Consider the following 20,794-nt stretch of genomic DNA (forward strand, 5'->3'; position numbering starts at 1 on the left):
TCCTTTTAACCACTTCCATTCCTCTCATCAATGGCTTAACAATAGTGCAGTCATTTTGCATTGTGTTTTAATGTAGTTACTGATTAATTACCTTGTTACCTACTAGGAATTATTCAGTGTTATCAGGCTTATTAGGCAGTAACTACTTTGAAGGCGAGGAACTGAAGAGTACCCCTATGTACCCCCACGTTTTAGGGGTTAAATCATTAAAAGAAACTTTCTTGGGCTTTTTGAACACCAGGCTGATTTTGATGGATGCTCAGGAAATCGCACAGGTATGTTACCTATAGTACCAAGGCTCAGCTTCCGTGTAAACAAAACGTCTGACATCTTTTGTAAGCTAAGCTGGCCACTAGTGGGATTTCGTCGTTTTCATTCTGATGTGTCTCTGACAGGAATCAGATTTGGCCAGCAGTTTCCTGAGCACCATGACTGAGCCTTTAAAGTTAGAAGTTATTCAGGAGCTTTCTCTGAAGCATTTAGCAGCTTTTAAGTGAGAACATCGTGAGTGTGCCGATGCGCACTGAGGTTTCTTTTTCTTGTAGCCCTGTTTTGAAAATGGCCTGCCGCTACACGTCACACCAGACCAGAGGTCTGTGGTTGGTTATTTTGCATCTAAGCCGAATGGCCCTTTTCTGTCATAGTAGGCAGGTCTTGGCAACATTAAAGGGGCAGATTTTTCAATATGTCTACGTAATTCAATCGTTGAGATGTAAAATAAAAGTTATTTAAGGCGGTTTGGTGAGTTGTGGAAGAAATTTGCCAGCCCAGATTTCTTGTGGTGGTGGTGATGGGAACTAGGGACTTTGATGTCTAATAAAGTAATTTCATTTACTATCCAAAATGACCAGTGAACTGACCCGTGTCTTCTGAATGTTTATCTGTTATGTTGATAACGGTGAAGCAGTATTAAAAACGTTGGTTGCTGTTTTTCCCTGCATGTACCTCTTTGCCGTAAATGGATTAAAACATTTATTATTTTAATACAAAAGCTTTTCTCGAAGCTATTGTAAAACAGTGCAACAGTGCAAACAGCCCCCAGGCAACGGACTGCTAACGGATTTTTGTGATAACTTTCTGCAAGGCATTAAAAGTTTTAGATGTCTGGTCATACCACCTTTGTTGTGAACACTTCAGATTCATCAAGCTTCTGTAGACTAAAGCATTTGACGTTAAACCACTTTGAATGACTGACCATTTGAGGGGTTAATGTTTGAAAAATCAGTGGACAGAATGAACCAGATTCTCTGACAGTAGACAGAAGACCTACCTTATACCATCTTAAGATATACCTTCTCAATGATTCGACAGTGATTCGCTGGCAGTGTGCAGGATGATGCAGGTACAGTGATAGGCAAAGTATAATAATCACACCCATTGATATGGATGTGCACTATTTCATAGTTTTTAAAAGTATGTTGGAGTCTTTGAAAGGCTGTGTGACTGGCGAACCTGCTTTCTGCCCAGTGACAGCTGGGATAGGCTCCAGCACCATGCCGCCCCCCCCCCCCTAACCCCCCCCCCCCCCCCCCCCCGCCCCCCACTGGCCCAGAAGGATAAGCGGTCTGTGTGTGGCTTAACGTTCACCTAAGTCCATTATGAATGACTGGCCAGGTTTAAAAAGCTCTGATTGTATAATCAATCACCAAAATAGTCAGTAGATTTAGAGGCCTACTGTTTCCATTGAGAAGCAGAGATAGAGGCCTGGTGCTGGGCTTTTGTTTTGGATTTGACCGACTCTTCCTGGGAACTGAAAAACCATCCTGCCGCCCCCTTTTCTATCTGGCTTTGAACAGCACATAAAATCTTAGCGTTTCATGTCATTATGCATAAATATACTGCCTCATTCACCAAGAGCAGCGCACAGTTTCCAGCACATCTGGTTTGTGTTGTCATGGCGAGGATAATGGATTTCATTATGAGCGTGTGCGAGGGGGGAATTATTTTCAGAACATGGGACAGGACCTGTAGCAGTGGTGGCGTTCTGCTTATGCAGAGAGAGCAGCTTTGTAACCTCGCCTCAACTCTGCCTTACCTATTCATGTATTTTCTGCTAACAGTGGCCACGTGCAGTGAAAAAAGTGGCGCACTGAACTTGAAAGATTCAAACAGTGTATATTATTACATGAATCACATGTATTACACAAAAAAACATTGTTATCTTTCACTTATGTTCCGTTGATGTAACATATTCATGTGGAAATAATGTATACACATTAGAATCAATGCATCATCAACGCAATTTCAGTGCATCACTTTTTCCAAACAGCAGAAGTTACTTGAAGCAGCTAGTGTGGAAGTAAAGCGAATGTGTCCTTGATGCTTTGTTGGCTTCTGGTGTTTCATTGAAGCTTCTTTTGACTGAAAGTGGAAGCCAAATCACATCTCTCACCAAGAATCACTGCATACTTAAGCTATTGCTTTTGGAATGGAAACCAAGTCTGAAGAACTGATGCCATTGCTGACTTTTGTCAGTGCTAAGTCGTACTTCAACTATTTATGCTGGAATTTTTAATCTCCTTTATGATTGCGGTTCTTAGAGCTTCATTGAGCACAAATTTGAAAACAAAACTGAAATTGGTACACACACACACACACACACACACACACACACACACACACACACACACACACCTACACACACACACACACACACAAATGCATACAAAGAATGTGTGCTGTCTTGGAGAAGTCAGTACATTTCAATGAGAAGCCCATCTGTATTAACCCCTTAAAATCCAATCCAGTATGAAATAAAACTTTGGGCCTCCTGGTGGGTCCTGGCCACTTACTAGGTTAAAGTTGTTACCCAAAATATGCTTTTCAATCAGATATACATTCCAAGCAGACCTTTTTATTTAAAAAAACAGTGACCAGTGACTAGAAGCATACAATAAGAAAATGGGCTCTCACTAAAACACAAAAAATGAAAACAGATTGAAAAAATGATGCATTGTGGTTCAGAACAAGGAAAATCACAATGATGTATGAGTAACTTGTGAATATATATGCAACATTTTGAGTGAACCTTTTTTGGAATTACTTTAAGGTTATTAAAAATTTTAAACATTGTTTGGATATGCAAAAAAAGTCTGACATGACAAAACAAATAATTGTGCTCTATGCGTTCAAACGTATTCAGACGCCACTTTTAATGAGGACGTTTTGTTCATTTAAAGTGCACTCATTGCTGACACAGCTGCACAGCTTGTTTTAATAAAGGCAAAGAGTGAAAACAATAAAAATACACACTCACCAGCCACTTTATTAGGTACTATTACTTGCTAGTAAAAGGTTGGACCCCTTTTTGCCTTCAGAACTGCTTTAATTCTTCATGACACACTTTCAACAAGGTGCTGGAAACGTTCCTCAGAGATTCTGGTTGGTTATTTGAGTTCCTGTTGCCTTTCTATCATCTGGAACCAGTCTGCCCATTCTCCTCTGACCTCTCACATCAACCAGGCATTTTCGTCCACACAACTGACCGCTCACTGGATATTTCCTCTTTTTCGGACCGTTCTCTGTAAACCCTAGAGATGGTTGTGTGTGAAAATCCCAGTAGATCAGCAGTTTCTGAAATACTCAGACCAGCCCATCTGGCACCAACAACCACGTTCAAAGTCCCTTAAATCCCCTTTCTTCCCCGTTCTGATGCTCGGTCTGCACTTCAGCAAGTTGTCTTGACCACCTCTACAGGCCTAAATGCGTTGAGTTGCGGCCGTGTGATTGGCTGATTAGCTATTTGTGTCAACAAGCAACTGAACCTATTTGTATATTTGTACCTAATAAAATGGCCGGGGAGTGTATGCTTTATGCTATTTCTGATGCTGAAAAATGAATAAGGGTGGTATTTAACTTCTGCCGCTACTGTATACTGTATGTTGGCATATATATTACGAATTAAAGAATATTTAAAAAGAAATACATATGAACTGCAATATACTGAAACTGTGAAACATTGAAAATACTAAAAACTGTATTCAGAACATTGATTCACTTTATTGTGCTATATAGTGGATGTCCTGCTTTTGCCCCATTTCTTTTATAATGTACTAAAACTTTGAGGTTTTTCACAGAACATTTAAATTAGCTTTACAACATTCTTCTTCTCTGTTCGCATGTTTGAGTTGAAATAAGTGTGTTTTAAGTGGATAACCCACTTTAGAGAACACGGAGAACTTGGACCCTCTTCTGGTGTAGTTTAATTCATGAGCCCTGTTTGATGGACACTGTATACCAGACCTGTCGAAGTGACATTGCCTTTGTATTTCAAGTTCACTGCCTTGTTTGCCATGAGATGTTCCAAAGGCTGGCTTTGCTTGGTTTTACCCAGGCAAACATCTGGAGATGTATAACTTAAGATCCTACAATCTGACACACTGTGTGCACTTATGCAGGCTTGTTCTGCTGGGCAGTTTGTTGTTCATGACCCACATGATGTTCATTGACATTCACTTAGCTAAACAAATGTGAGCCAAGTTAATAGGACTGGATCTTAGCCGACTGGTCTTGCTCTTGAGCAAGGCACCTAAGTCCCAACTGCTCCCCAGGTGCTGCGGATAGGGCTGCCCATTGAAGTGTGCTCTCTGCCCACTAGTGTGTATGTGGTGTTTCAATGCACGGATGGGTTAGATTGCAGAGGTGAAATGTCCCCATTGTGGAAATTTAGTAATAAGGGTCACTTAATCTTAATCAAAGCCTGTACTGTATTTGTCCTATGTACATTTTTCCTCTGAATATCATTGGATCCTCTGAATGTCTTATGAGGCCATTCAGGAGTCAAAATTTGAATTGTGCTACATGTGAGCTCAAACATCCATGACAAAAAACAGTAAATACCCCAAACAGCCTAGATGGTTTTGCTAAGTGTGGTAATTAAGTTGCTTTGGCAGTAGTAGAGTAGTTAGTGCTATTATATAATAGTGTTGCTGTTAGCATGGATGCAGCAATGTTTATATTTTGCCTCCTTAATGACATCATAATTCAGAAGATTCAAAGACGGTCAGTGAAAAAATGTACATAGGACAAAACCTACGTACCTCAGGTTTGGAACCTTTTTGTGTACCGCAGGAAGTGGTAGCAGTGATTTTCCAAAATCCCATTTATTTTCACTGTAGAAAAATCCAGCTTAGACCTGGAGTAACTAACATGGGCATGGTGCCAACTGCAGAATAATGCATGACTTCGGAAATCTATTGTAAACCAGTGAGATGGACCTGTGAAGCAGAGGTCTCTAATAAAGGGAGTGATGATTGTATACAGAGGGTGAACTCGTCATACTCATCTGCAGTTTGCTGATTAAGCTCATCAGTCACCATGTTTAGTAGGTGTGTTAAAGCAGGAGAATGCCCAAACTGGACAGCTGGGCTCCCTCCATGACTGAAATTGCCCATCCCAAGTACATTTACATTTCCGGCATTTGGCTGATGCTCTTATCCAGAGCGACTTACAATTTGATCATTTTACACAAGTAGGCCAAGGTGGTGTTAGGAGTCTTGCCCAAGGACTCTTATTGGTGTAGTGTAGGGTGTTTGCCCAGGTGGGGATTGAACCCCAGTCTACAGCGTAGAAGGCAGAGGTGTTAAACACTACACTATCCAACCAACCAACCAACCAAATATATAGTACTGTGCAAAAGTTAGTGCCCCCCTTTTAAATTTTCAGTTTTTTTTTTTGTTATTCAAAATGGCTGTTCTATACAAATGATCAGTTATCTGGAGAGACCTCTGAGGAGATTACATGTAGAATATTAAACTTATTTAAAGATATGGACAAAGTTGGACTCCTAACATGCATGAAAGAACTGACAGACCACCATCAGGTAAATAGTCCTTAAACCTTCATCTTTTAGTGACAGGAAAAAATCAAACTATGTTCTTCAGATCACAGGTGTTTCTGCCCATCTTTCCACTATGAGGAGACAACTCAGTGCTAAGGGTCTGAATGGGGGTGTAGCTGACAAAAAGCCATCACTGAGAAAAGGAAATAGACAAAAAAGAAAATAAATTTTGCAAATCAATTAAAGAAGCTCAAAGCAATGGATTGTCCACCCAGACTGAGATTACTTGGAGAAGAAAGGAACAACAAAGTCCTTATCTGAAAAACTGAAAGTCTCCCTAAAAGAATTCATTAACGACAAAGGATGGGCACGGTAAATACTGGAGCATTTGATAGTACATTTAGTTGTATTGGCTTCTGTGTAATTTCTAGTTAAATAGATGTTTTTTTAAAGGCTATTTTACTGGAAATTAAAGGACGGTTGGCTTGACTTTTACTCAGTATTGTAGATGCAGCATGTATTCAATGTCGTTCATCATATGATGCGTAAACAAACAGTACAAACGTCTGCGCAAATTAGTATTTGTGTGTTTTTCGTGACCATGTGCTTTTTCTTAACAGGGATCCACAAAGTCCTTCAAGAGCACAGACTCCAGAAGAAGGCCATCCAGGTAGAACTGTCATTTCCTTTAACTTTGAATGTATATTACATTACCTGAAATTGTCATTTCAAAGAGTTTGATCGATGTCTGACACACATTTTTGATGTTGTGCAGTTCATGCTTGACATTTTACATTTTTAAGTCAGTTTTTAGTGGATTTTAAGGAATTGATTTGATGTTCTGTTATGGAATTCACCGTAATTTGGGAGAGAGTATATTGTTTATGGAGGTGATTTCACACAAAACCCAATAGATTGTACTTGTAAATCTCTTATGTTTATCAGTTTGCCTAATTTCATGACATTACATTAAGCCAAGTACATTACTTTGGGTTGTGGTGCATCAGGCAGGCAGAATGAAAAGGTTTGTTTGGTTTTATTGATATTTATGGCTTGCTTTGGGAATTGTGTGTCTTTGGTTTGTAACTGGTTATCCTGCAAATCAAACACATTGCCTGATGCACCCAGTCTAACCCATGAGCACAGTTGCAGGTTCCTGTCACATCTGCCGCCTGCCATTCTCCTCCCCACCACAGGAGGTCACCGTCTCCCGAATACTAGGCATTTCTTGATCCTTTGACCTCGTTAGTGTGCCATCTTGTGTATATATACCCTGCAGGCGTCTGCAGGCGCTCATTGTGAAGTCTTGTTTGGTTTCCCCCGTTTCTGAGCGTTTATGATGATGATTTGGTTTTCTGGTGGTTTGCCTCTTGGTTTGTTTTTGACTACTCTTTTGGATTTGCCCTCTTTGGATTTGTCTGCTTTCTGTGGCCTGCCTTTTGGATTTCTGACCCCCTGCTTGTTATTACCGACCTTGCATCAGGAATTAAACTTGCACTTGACTCCTGCCCCTCGTGTGAAGCAGTTTGTGACAGTTCCATATAGAACACCATATTTATTTCAACATGAGACCTGTAGATTTTATCTGTATAAAAGATTTGTGGCCAGAAACTGACCACCGAGAGGGGCGCTCATGGGCTGGAGGGTAGGGAACCGGCCCTGTGACCGGAGGGTCGCCGGTTCAACTCCCAAAGCTGACAGTACGTGACTGAGGTGTCCTTGAGCAAGGCACCTAACACCAACTGCTCCCTGGGCGCTGCCCTCTGCTCCGGGCAAGCGTGCTCACTGCCCCCTATTGCTCACTACCCCCTATTTTGACATAATTTGAAAATGCCTGTTGCTCTTTACACTGTGTGTAAATCTCCTGAAAAATGGAAGTGTGTGTGTGTGTGTGTGTGTGTGTGTGTGTGTGTGTGTGTGTGTGTGTGTGTGTGTGTGTGTGTGAACTAAACGAAATAGTCCAAAATTCACAGAATCACTCTGAATAAAGTCTTGTTATTTTAATGGACATTAAAATGAATGTTCCTCATTCTCTTATAAAGGTTCCATATCAGAGATGAAAGGTTTTTTTTACCAGAGAAATTCATGTGAATATCTTTCACTCTAGGATTGAAAGGTCAGATTAGGAAACTGTTTCTTTCATGTTTGGCACAGAAGAGTGTATATGTGTGTGTGTGTGTGTGTGTGTGTGTGTGGCAGGAGCCTGAGCCTGATCCAGGCCATGGAGGAAAGTTATGAGGTGGACCTGGTCTACATCACCGAGCGCATCATCTCCCTGTCCTTCCCTGGTGGGGTGGAGGAGCACAGCTACAGTGTGCACCTGCGTGAGGTCATCAGCATGCTGCGTTCTAAACACCAGCAGCACTACCTGGTGAGGAGCCTCCACACTAGACCGGGGCAGTGTTGAGCACAGCATTCAACAAGATGATTTGGGTACATTAGGGGTGTAAATCCAAAGAATTTCCTGAGCAGAGAACTGCCTCTCAGTAATGTCTTCCCAGGTTGGTCAGACAGTAGAGAGCTGGGGGGGGGAGCCTAAAACATGTTTGTTTGTTTATTTATTGCCATTTAGTTCCATTCACTCCCATTCATTTAGGACCACTTTATGTAGAAACCCGAGACCAGGTTGTAAATAAGCTTGTAATGCCCAGTTTATTTAATACTGAGATTTACGACTCTGACTTGTCGCCCTCTTAGCTTATTTATATAGTGTATATTGCTGCCTCTCACCCTATTATTGTATGCTGTGGTTCTGTTCGCTGCAAATGATCAAAAATGTATTTTAAATTAAAAAAGGAAAGTTTTGCAAGACGTCATCACGCCATATATATGTTTCAACATATGCAAACCCAGTTTAACACACTTTCCTGCATCCTTGTGTACCAACGTGGAATAGTCCATTACAGTCTGAATTTTGGGGAATTTTCCAGCTTCCATCTTTTCCCAATTGATAGGACTTGATGTAATCACTGTAATAACAAAGAAGAGTCATTTAACATCAGTGCAAATGTCTAATTTGCATTTTTATGTGACCTGAGGCCTTCACTTGGTTTTTACCTGCTGTAAAGTCTGCCCCAGCCATAGCTCTGTTCAGTATTCATGTATCTTTTCTAACACACTGATGGATATCACAAATGTGGACTTCAACAATCTTCCAACTCACCATCAGTCAAAAAGCTTTTGAGTCCAGCTTTGAAATCATGTAGAGCAATTCTGAGCATTAGCAGACTGGGATTTTAGATGGCAGAAGTAGAAAATATAATTGTTATGTACTTTTGTATCCATTTCAGCTGCTGAACCTCAGTGAGCGAAGGCATGACATCACTAAACTAAACCCAAAAGTAAGTGCTTTTCCCATCAGCTGTGGCTGCTGACCCACCACAGTTTGTGTGTGTGTGTGTGTGTGTGTGTGTGTGTGTGTGTGTGTGTGTGTGTGTGTGTGTGCACACTAATAACGTTCATTATTCTGTACAAACTTTCTGCTGTAGATTGTAATTTTGTATGTAAATGTGTGTTAATGACAGGTGCTGGACTTCGGCTGGCCTGACCACCATGCTCCTGCGCTGGATAAAATCTGCAGTATCTGCAAGGCTATGGACACCTGGCTCAATGCTGACCCCCATAATGTGGTGGTGTTACACAACAAGGTGACCAATATGTTCCATGCAGTGCTTCACACACACCTCAGCACACTCGTTTGCAGTGCACACCTCTCACACTTGTGTGAATGTAGATTTTTAAATGGACTTAAGGCTGCAGCATATATGCCACTATTTCAAATGTTTGATATGCACACATATGACTGCACACATCAAACGAATTTGATATTAATGTGCTGTTATACTGAACTGCATCACTTGGTCAAAGAAGTGCTTATTTATTTTTATGAATGATAAATGATTGTTATTGAACAATGCTTTATATTATCGTGTTGTATTTGTTTGCTTTATGCTTAAAGGGGCATTGTACACTGGTCAAATGTCGCCTCACAGCATAAAGGGCCTGGGTTCGATTCCCCAGCCGGGCAACCAGGGTTCTTTCTGTGTGGAGTTTGCATGTTCTCCCCATGTCTGTGTCGGTTTCCTCCCACAGTCCAAAGACATGTAGTCAGGCTGATTAGACATGCTGGATTGCCCCTAGGTGTGAGTGTGTGTGTATGTGTGAATGTATATGTCTGTCTGCCCTGCGATGGACTGGTGACCTGTCCGGGGGTGTATCCTGCCTTCCACCCAATGACTGCTAGGATAGACTCAAGGCCCAGCCATGACCCAGAAGGATAAGCGGCTTAGAAGATGTGTGTGTGTGTGTGTGTGTGTGTGTGTGTGTGTGTGTGTGTGTGCACGCGCCAAGATGACTTTCTCTTTTGTCAGCAGATACCATGAAAATTAAAATAAAATAGAAGACTTATTTCAAGATATACATTTATCAGTTCTTTTTAAGTCAAATTAGCGTCCATTGATCAACAGGCCCAAACACAGTAGCATAACAGAAATGTAAGAAAACCAAATAAAATGACTGAAAACATCCAAGTAGATGTGCATCAACACCATTATACACAATATAAACAAATAAGGGACACTTATCATGTACACGTCTTGGTCCACGTGTCCAATAAGGGGGCTGCAAGTCTTTCCTCTGCATCCATGTAGGTTCTGACCCATAATGCTACGTTATGAACTCTTAACTCAAGCTCTTAACACTTAACAGTTCATTTTTAACTAAAAACTCTATACTTAACTGTAGTACTCTACATTAGTGCTAATTTTACATTATTTTAATATGTTTTAGACACATTTTCTGTTAAACAGCACATAAAATGTGAACATATAAACAAAATTATAGGCATTCTGGAATTAAACTAAAGTTTTCTATATTTGAATTTTTGTAGCACAGGATCATATCCATCAGCCTCCTCACATCAATTTTGAATGTTATCTCATTTTTATGTTATGTGCTCAGAAATGTAAATGTTTTCTCACTACAACCCACAATACCCTGCATACATCATACAAGCACTGAAAACCCCTGGGGTGTCAACCAGTAATCACTATTAGCCTCGCCACTAGTAATACATACAAGCAATGTTATTATTATTAGTTGGAGCTAGTTAGTGTAACTAGTGTAATGAATGTAACTCTTACCTTGGCTTTTGAAAAGACAAACAAAACCAGTGAAAACAGTGATTCTCTCTTCATTCAACGTCTTTTCAGCCAGACAAATTAAACCAAACTGAGGTAAGGTATCCAGATAGCCAGCTACTTTAGTCCTTTTTATGCTTCAGTCCTCTCCACTGTAATAATCATTTGACCGTTAACTGTTAGTTGCTTTAAAAATCCACCTGAAACAGCTGAAGTTTATCAAATGTTCCTTCTACCTTCATGGTACGTCATCAGAAGGGTTTTTTTCCTAAGCTTTAAACCGGGCAGTTTACTGTAGAGATAACTGTGGCACTTCTGTAGGATGTGATGAAACAGGTTTACAACAGATGTAGCAGAGGTTAAATTGTTCATTCTGGCCAGATTTTTCCTTCACGAACACCCTGAAGCCTTAACTGTGGTAAAATCATCGTGGCCTCTCATGGCTTATTGCTTTACCTTGTCATTTCTGCAACATGATTGGAAATCTGTTGGTAGGATTTTACTGATCATCCTCTGTTTTAAACAGTAGAGGGCACTCTAATGTTTTTGGATATACATGAAGAGTAGCAGCTCCTTCTTTACTCTTCCCCTCTGCTTTCACCAAGAGAGCCCTAGTGGGCATGATTTAGTTGGACTGTGTTGGGATTGCTTTCCTTTGCTCCGCATCTCAGCTTAGCATTATTCTCAAATCAGGAATAATGGCATGTGGACTCACATGGCACTGGCTCCCTCTTTCGGGCCACAAAGCATCTGCATAACGTCCTGTCCACTTTAGGCTGATGTTGGGCGGTCTGTGCCAAGGACAACAGTGAAATCACTCTGAGTCAGTGAAGGCGAGCAGCTCCCTATCCATCAATCAGTGAAAGCAAAAGCAGCTCTGAAGAGCTCTCCGCTTTGAAAAGCAACCGGATCAGTCTGCGGCTGCGGGCTCGAGCGCAGCACAAATAAAGACTCCATTACAGCAGTCCAGGCGGCAAACACTGGGTTACCATGGCAACTGCATAGAGATGCATTTTTTCCCATGCTGAGGACGTTTAAGCTTCTAGTAAAGCAGATGGGAGTTTAAACAGAAGAGTGGGTACAAAAGAGGGGAAGAGAGATGATAATGTCCACTCAGGGTGTTCCAGCTGGTTAAAGCGATAGTTTGGCAAAAATTACATTTGAAAAACTGTAGTGGTCGCCACACTGAATCCTGAATGCTGTCCATTCTTCTGTCCCTCTTTTATAGGTCAATGTCAATGTCAATTTTATTTCTAGAGCACATTTAAAAACAACAAACTTGACCAAAATGCTTTATAAGTTTAAAATTAAGCAATAAATCCAAAGGTCAATAAAATAACAAGAATAAAACATAATTTAAAGCAACAAAGACAATAAGTAGAATACACTAACGTGAGATCAGAGACAGAAACAAAGAACCTGAAAGCTCAGACTGAACTTGAGTTAAAAGCTAAGGTAAATAGGTTTTTAAGGAGGATTTAAAAGACTGTGGAGACTCTGAAGTACGGATATGAAGTGGCAGTTTATTCCAGAGTCTAGGGGCAATAACTGCGAAGGCCCGATCCCCTTTGTGTTTAAGACGAGGTTTCGGCTGCTCCAGCAACATCTGACTAGATGATCTCAGTGGTCTCAGTGATATAGGTAGAATGTGATACAGGGTCATAAATACACATAAGCAAGTCTATTTGAGATCATTCTAAAACCAGCATTTACTATGTTGTCTGCTGTTATTTAATATTCTGTAGTGCACCATTGATTTCCTCAGCCTCATCGGTTTGACAGAATTCACAACCACTACGAAACCCAGCATGCCTTAAGCAAACATGTCATACAATCATCAGGATAAAGAAATCCACTGATGTACTGCTGATGTAGAGGCTAATGAAAATTGGTGCAATATTCAGCTCCCTAGCAGTAATGTAGAAATACTCTCTAACGTCTTTCTGCATTAGCCACAGACAAAAAGATGGTTCTTCAAGGGTTCTTTAGTAAAGAAAATGGTTCGATATGAACCGTGAGCAATCAAAGAACCCTCTGCATGATTAAAGAAAACGTGTTACAGACGGTTCTATATAGAACCTTTTTGAAAAGGATTCTGTATAACACCAATAGGGTTCTTCTATTGTTACAAGTGGATAGCACAGCAATACCAGAACCCTTTTTGGTGCTGTATAGAACCCTTTTCAGAAAGGTTCGATATAGAAACATTTATAGCACATTCTCCATCAATCTGAAGAACAATATTCACAATGCTAAGAACACTTTAATCATGTAAGGGGTTCTGTGAGGGTTATGGTTCTATAGCGAATCATTTTCTTCACTAAAGAACCCTTGAAGAACCATCTGATTTAAGTGTGCAGTAGAAAAAATGCAAACAGCCCAAAAATACAGCTTAAATGAACTGCAGATTTTCATAATGGAGATGTCTGGAGACTAATGTGGGATCCGCGTAGATCCAGTGTCCTTTACTTGTTCACTACTCGCCAGGGCACAATGAAATAATCTAGATCACCTTGAGGATTCGTGTTAAAACCGTGTTTTTAACTGAAAAAGCTTGCTTTGTTCAGGTCTGCTGATGCATTCCATACTGTTTCTATTTTCAGTTGACATTTATCGCCCTTATCCAGGAAGGTCGTGAAGTTAGCCTGTTTTCAGCCATTTTTCTGCCGATTTCCTGCCCTAGTGTTTCAAGTAAAGTACACTGAAATATCAGCCTGTGTACTTATTTTTCAGTTCCTTCATTTCTTGACCTCCAGTCCTCTTCCAATTTGCTATCCTTTCTTTTCTAGGGAAACCGTGGGAGAACTGGGGTGGTTGTGGCTGCCTATATGCACTACAGCAACATATCTGCCAGGTACAGTGGTAGCTGAATAAATGACACTATGCCAGCCCCAAAATGAAATCTGAATGGTTAAGTTTAATGGGTGTTGTGCACAGTTTGCAGCAGTGCTTTGCTTTTTGTTTTGAGCCTTTGGAAGTAACATCAGTAACTAATCAAGCCATTGTGCTTATAGGTGTGTAATGCACTGTGTTTAGTCAAATGTATATATATATATATCATCATTACTAATTTTCACTCTTTTTATCATATTACAGTGTTCAGTTTAGCTTTGTTTTTCAGTTTACTTACTTTTCGAAATAATTATGTTGGTGTAAGATATTTCATTCATGTGTGCAGAACGAGTGAATTGAGTGTCTCATGTGTTCTCAGCCGGGTGTCTCTGTTGGCACATGGCTGCAAGCAGCTGCTTTTGGTTTTTATGAGAGCGCCGTGTCTGATGTGTTTGCAGTGCGGACCAGGCCCTGGACAGGTTTGCTATGAAGCGTTTTTATGAGGACAAAGCCATGCCTGTGGGCCAGCCGTCTCAGAGGAGGTCAGTGCAGCACTTCCCACTCCTCCTCCTCCTCCTCAGACAATCCTTTTACATCCTTTTTGAGGTCAAACTCACGGCTCACACCGCTGCACCACATGGCCATTCTTTCCCCTGCCCTTCTCTCCCCTTCAATTTGACCCCTCCCTGTCCTCAAAACAGCACTACCCTTTGAAAAAATATGTTTTTCAGAATCCTTCACTTTTTCAGAATACAACATTTCCAGTATGGGCTAGTTTGAACACTTCTGGTCAACAAGTCTGTACAGACTGCAGATTTAAACCTTTCAATTAATAATAAAGTCTTTTTTTTAATCATTTCAGTTGAATGAACGTTGTGAGTACATTCTTATTTTGCAGGAAGAAGAAAATGTTTTACAGTATTTTTGATCATTTTGACAGTTTTGACATCGAAACAGGCAAGTAAACAACTAAAATGTGAAGGTGAAGGGACGCTCCAGGACGAGGGGGCACACTGCACAGATATGTGCACATGCAAAGACATTGTTAAAGAAGGAAAAAGGTTTTTGTAGCTGACCAAGAAGCCCCACAGAGCCTCCTTTTGCCCTTTCTCGCCTCAGATCTCCCCTATCCTGCCCTCAGCGACTATTTCCTGCTGTGGGGGTAAATTTAACCAGCAGTTAGTGCCCAGCAGTCTGAGGTTATAAGCAGAGGCATGTCTGACATTAACACTCAGAGAGAGAGAGAGAGAGAGACAGAGAGAGAGAGAGACAGAGAGAGAGAGAGAGAGAGAGAGAGAGAGAGAGACAGAGAGAGAGAGAGAGAGAGAGAGAGAGAGAGAGACAGAGAGAGACAGAGAGAGAGAGAGACAGAGAGAGAGAGAGAGAGAGAGAGACAGAGAGAGAGAGAGAGAGAGAGAGAGAGAGAGAGACAGAGAGAGACAGAGAGAGAGAGAGACAGAGAGAGAGAGAGAGAGAGAGAGAGAGAGAGACAGACAGAGAGAGACAGAGAGAGAGAGAGACAGAGAGAGAGAGAGAGAGAGAGAGAGAGAGACAGAGAGAGAGAGACAGAGAGAGAGAGAGAGACAGAGAGAGAGAGACAGAGAGAGAGAGAGAGAGAGAGAGAGAGAGAGAGAGAGAGAGAGAGAGAGAGAGAGACTCTGATTTTTTAGACTGGATTAATCCATGTTTGGCCTGAATTTTAGCTCAGTAGTTGTGTTTTCCAGTGCATGTATACCCCTTTTCTGATTTTTGTTTTTCTTGGTTGCACATGTGCGCAATCAGAGGATCACGACATTCAACACAGCCCCCCGTGAAATAGCAATAAAACACATTGGGGCGGAGATGAAAGCGAGTACTTGCTTAATTTAAACGTTCCTCGTGTGCTAAAAGATGTAGATTCTTATTGGCTGGTAAAGTGACTTAAGGAGCAGCATGAAGTTGCAATTTTTACATTGTGTCCTTCTTCTGCAAGTTTATTGGCAGGTTACAAAGCAGAAACCTGGTTATTGTCTAACTCACATAGACCTGGAGCTTTCTCATCATATGATTACCCAAGGGCGGATAGTTCTGCCCACTGCTCTGGGCAAGTGTACTGTCACGATTAGCCCCTCCCAGTCCTGTCCAGGTGTTCGTGGTGTTTGTTTGTGGTGGTCTTGTCTGCCCCCAATCAATCCGTGTTGGCTCTATGACCCTGGACCATTTGGACTATGACCCTGGATTTGCCCATAATAAAAGTCGGTTATCTCCGCATACGCGTCCGCCTCCTCGCTCCCTGTTACATGTACTCACTGCCCCCTAGTGTGTGTCTTCACTAGTGTGTATGTGGTGAGTCACTGCACGGATGGGTTAGGCTGAGGAGGTGAAATTTCTCCATCGTGGGACTAATAAGGGTCACTTAATCTCAATTAATTAAATGGATGTAAACACATTGTGTTTCCATCAACATGAGCAAATTCCTGGAGATGGTTTAACATGTTGCTCACCATGTGTGGCTTATTCAAAGTAAAGATTTGAACATTTTGGTATCTTGGTAAAGCCCTTTTGACAGCCTGCTGTCATCTGTAAATGGCTGTAGCTGTGAAAGTTCAGAGATGCCGAGTGGAGCAGGCAGTGGCCCATTTGAGCCCTTTTAACAGTGCATTTCCACCTGTTTTGGAGGTCCCTCAATTGTGCCCCTATGTGTCTTTTTTCTTCAGTAACGTTGAAATATATTTAGATGGAGATGTATATGATGTACAAATCAAGAAGTGAACTGGAGTTCAATCTCTAGGCGAGCAGGCAAGTCACAAGTTTAAAAGTGTTTAAATGTATTGTGTTTAAATCTTATTTGTTATCGGGTCAGTTGCGCGTAATGAATATGAAAAAATCAGCAGTTCTGTGGTCCTGGCCATTTTATTCCAGCAGGGGCTCCTTTGTGAAGGGGCGTGAATTGTTTTCACAGCAGGAGGTTCTCATTCCTCACTTTCACCCCCCAGTGCTCATTAGCAGCTCAACATACAGTTACAGTATCTCACACACAGAGACAACAGTGTCCTAGTTAACGTGATCACAGAGTTACGGGGCCAAATATTTATAGGATTATATTCATTAAAAATATCAAAGTCGATTTCAATTCGAATGGCCATCAGGGGGCCTGCAGAAAGAGGCTAAGAGCTGAAGTAGCTGGGGTCATCTTATTCTTGATCATGCTAATAGCATCATATATCATCAGGCAGCACTTAAACAAACATAAAGGCAATAGATGAACCGTTTCAGCAAGTTAAGACAACATCCACATGATGATAAAGGAGAGTAAGGAGCATCTGCAGCAAGGAGTTCTGATAGGATGTAGTGTCAAACATTTGACTTTTATTCCTGTGCAGATACGTGCAGTACTTTGCTGGACTTCTCTCCGGCCATATAAAGATCAACAACAAGCCCTTGTTCCTTCATCATGTCATCATGCATGGCATCCCCAACTTTGAGTCTAAAGGAGGTAAGAATGGCATTCTTATGTGTAGGCATTGTTAAAAATACAGAGAATTCACGGTAACACTTTATTTGAAGGCTACCTTCATAAGGGCTTCATAACACATTCATAAGCACTGAATAATGTGTTTATGAAGCACTACTTGAACATTTATTAAGTGCTTATGTCGGTTCTCGCAACCTGACATAAGATGTTTTATGAAATAAATGACATGGTACTGACATGATATGAATAAACGTTGAACATATTTACAGCACTAAACATTTAAACCCTACACATAATTGCATCAATCATCTTATCCATGCCATGGAGGGAAGAGGGGGTGGTTCCCAGGCATATATCACCTGATATTAATACAATGTCGTCTTATGAATGCTGACATAAATAGTTATGCATAGTGTTTTAAATGTTTAGTGCTGTAAATATGTTCGTTTATTCTTATTATGTCAGTACAATGTCATTTATTTCATAAAACATCTTATGTCAGGTTGCGAGAACTGACATAAGCACTTAATTAATGTTCAAGTAGTGCTTCATAAACGCATTATTCAGCGCTTATGAATGCGTCATGAAGCCCTTATGTAGGTAGCCTTCAAATAAAGTGCTACCGAATTAACTAATAGGTTATTCCATGCTAACTCACAGGGGGCCTGACGGGTGTGTCATGGAGTTCCACATACAGTACCTGATATTTAAGTACATCATGATCAAAAAGCAATTAAACCATGAAGGAGTCACAGCTCATCATTTTTCAGATTTTAGTGAGACTTAATTCCGAACACGTTTTAATGAAATAGAAGCCGTTTCTGTGGAGAAGGGTCAAAGCACCTCCAAATTGGATTTAAGAGGGCAAACTTTGAAATATATAACACAAATAAAATGATTTGGACCATCATTAGGAAATTTTGCATAGTTGAGGTTTTTGTAGTTTTTTCCGTGACTAACTGCTTGGGCCTGTGTGAGTTGCTGTAGAATAGCATTCGAACACATAACTGGTCGACTGTTTTAATGTAAATGTAAACTTGTAAAACCGCCCTGTCTTAGGTTGCAGACCATTTCTCAAGATCTACCAGGCGATGCAGCCGGTATATACATCTGGTATATAGTAAGTTCTCTGTTTTCTTATATATTTATATTTTGTCACTGTCCAAAGTCTTGATGTTATGTTTAAAGTAAAGTGCCACTGAGTTGAAAAGTCCCCTAAGCATTTCGCCTCTGTGACTCCATCACTGACCAAGAGCTGACCCTGATTCTCAGGCGTGTTGGAGCTAAAGAATGGACTGTTTTTTGGAGTTGACATGCCATCGTGATATTTGGGCCAACACTTCAGTTCCTCTCTCTCATAACTACTTACGTCATGTATCATTTTCTGTGTTTCCACTACCATGAAATAACGTGGATGAGAGGATATAACTGGCAGGCTGATATTAGCTTCATAACATTGGGTTTTCATGTAGTATGCTCATTTTTTGGCCAAGGTGATCTATTAAATAAAATGTTTTAGATCCCAAGTACAGCGCGGGTCCGATCATTATAACAGTGTGATGAAGTGTTTGTGCAGCGCTGAGCTCTGATCTTCTAGCGTCACGATACAGTGGGCTTTAATCACTGAATTTCTTGGTCCTTAAAGAAAGATTTCTTGCAGACTGAAATATCAGACTGGGATGGTTTATTGAAATATGGTGAAAGCAAATAAATGATGGGAAAGGAGAGAATGTTTAGCGGTGAGAACCGACACTCAACAGTAGGTCTTCCAGGTTTGTTAAATGCTAGAAGGCGCTCTCGAGTCCAAAATGGACTTGTTGCCGTGGAACTTTTGTGCAAAATCATAGTTTTGCTAGTCATGCTTTATCATTTTTATCTAAAAAATGCACCATTTTTCTGAATACATACAGCATAAAATATTTCAACACTCATATTTTTGACTGGTTTTGAACTTAAGTTTGAGCTTTTCACTCAGTAACAGTACTTTAGCTAGTGCCCTGCTGCCCAAAATCTGTTTCCTGTAGTTTTCTTTCTTTTTTTAAAGGTTGGATGTTTGTAGACATAAGCAATCCCCTTTTTTCAAACATATTTTAAGCCCTAATAATCTGAAGTAGATCTACTTTTAGCCTCATGGTCCAAACAACATTTAATGTTGGTTTAAGCAGCTAATACCCTTTACTGTAATGCATTTCTGTAGAAAATAGTTCTTTGGCCCAGTATGAAATAAAGGCATATAGTTACACATGAATTATTCTAATATACATTAACTGACTACAAATTAACATGAATTTAAAACTATAAACTTCTACTCAATTCATAACACATCTACTCTGGTAGCTTTAGAGGGTCTGAAAAACAATCCAGGGAAGTTTCATAGCGGCTACTGGGTATTTTGTAATTGTTACGGACTAAAAAGTTTTGAAATGAATGACTGAATAAGAAGTCTAGCGTCTAAAGGGTTAAATGAGTCAACAGGTTGATATGTATATGGTCCATACTTCCTCTGCTGAACTCTTGTTAAGGGATTAGCGTGTTAATCTGCACCTGCATGCAGTTTTGGCAGTAACAGTGACAGGGTCGTGGCTGCTGACCTCTTTTTTCCATGAGTGAAGGGATACCCTGTCCTCCTTGTCACTGACCGAAATAAAGCGGCAGGGAAATGACGGATTGCCTCTTCCTTCAGCTGCTCTTCCTCTAGTGCTCTCTCATGATTCACTTCATCATTGTTATCCTCTAGCACGAAAGTCCACTTGACTTTTATAGGCCCCTTTGACACTTTTTTGCAAAGCCATCGGGCTTGGATGAATATAATGAATATATAATGAGTGGTTAAATTTTCATATTCAGGTTCATTTGTTGAGTTTAGCACATGGTGGTCATTTATTTGCCTTTTCATGGCGCCTGCAGGCTAGAAGACACATTCAGGCATTAAGTGGCCCCATTATAGCTGACTGCTTCTGATAATTCTCTGTCTGTGATTTTGCAGTAATGTTCAAGGGGACAGTCATACGAGCATCTGCATCACCATTGAACCAGGCCTGCTTCTGAAAGGAGATATACTGGTAAAAAAGAAGTGCTTTACAGATGTGGTACAAGTCAATTTGGACTGATTATGTTTTTCATAGTTTTAGGACATGTTCTCTGGGGGTCTTAAAGAACCTGTTTAAATCCTTGAAATTTGTGCATATACAGTATCTCACAAAAGTGAGTGCACCCCTCACATTTCTACAAATATTTTATCTTTTCATGGGACGACACTATAGAAATGAAACTTGGATACAGCTTAAAGTGGTCAGTGTGCAGCTTGTATAGCAGTGCAGATTTACTGTCCTCTGAAAAGACACACAGCCTTTAATCTCGAAATAGCTGATAACACAAGTGAGTCCACCTCACAGTGAACACGTCCAAATAGTACCCAACTGTGTCGTTCCTCTGTGGTGTCATGTGACTCGTTAGAGTTACAAGGTTCCAGGTGTGAATGGGGAGCAGGGCTGTTAAATTTGGCGTGTTGGGTACAATTCGCTCATACTGGCCACTGGATATTCAACCTGGCACCTCATGGCAAAGAACTCTCTGAGGATGTGAGAAATA

At 40.7% G+C, this 20,794-nt stretch overlaps 1 protein-coding gene across 12 annotated transcripts in view; it reads left to right on the forward strand.

Annotated features, from left to right (window-relative positions):
- Nucleotides 1-20,794, forward strand: part of tns1a (tensin 1a) — a 248,155-nt gene that overhangs the window by 169,246 nt on the left and 58,115 nt on the right. For all 12 annotated transcript variants that reach the window (XM_037536614.1, XM_037536609.1, XM_037536615.1 and 9 more), the window contains 9 exons: nt 6,400-6,449; nt 7,979-8,150; nt 9,070-9,120; nt 9,304-9,426; nt 13,707-13,771; nt 14,208-14,291; nt 17,112-17,224; nt 18,263-18,323; nt 20,190-20,265. In XM_037536614.1, coding sequence (XP_037392511.1) covers nt 6,400-6,449; nt 7,979-8,150; nt 9,070-9,120; nt 9,304-9,426; nt 13,707-13,771; nt 14,208-14,291; nt 17,112-17,224; nt 18,263-18,323; nt 20,190-20,265 — 795 coding nt within the window. The remainder of the gene's footprint in view (nt 1-6,399; nt 6,450-7,978; nt 8,151-9,069; nt 9,121-9,303; nt 9,427-13,706; nt 13,772-14,207; nt 14,292-17,111; nt 17,225-18,262; nt 18,324-20,189; nt 20,266-20,794) is intronic.

Source organism: Pygocentrus nattereri, chromosome 30 (assembly GCF_015220715.1).
Source record: "Pygocentrus nattereri isolate fPygNat1 chromosome 30, fPygNat1.pri, whole genome shotgun sequence".
Classification (NCBI taxonomy): domain Eukaryota; kingdom Metazoa; phylum Chordata; class Actinopteri; order Characiformes; family Serrasalmidae; genus Pygocentrus; species Pygocentrus nattereri.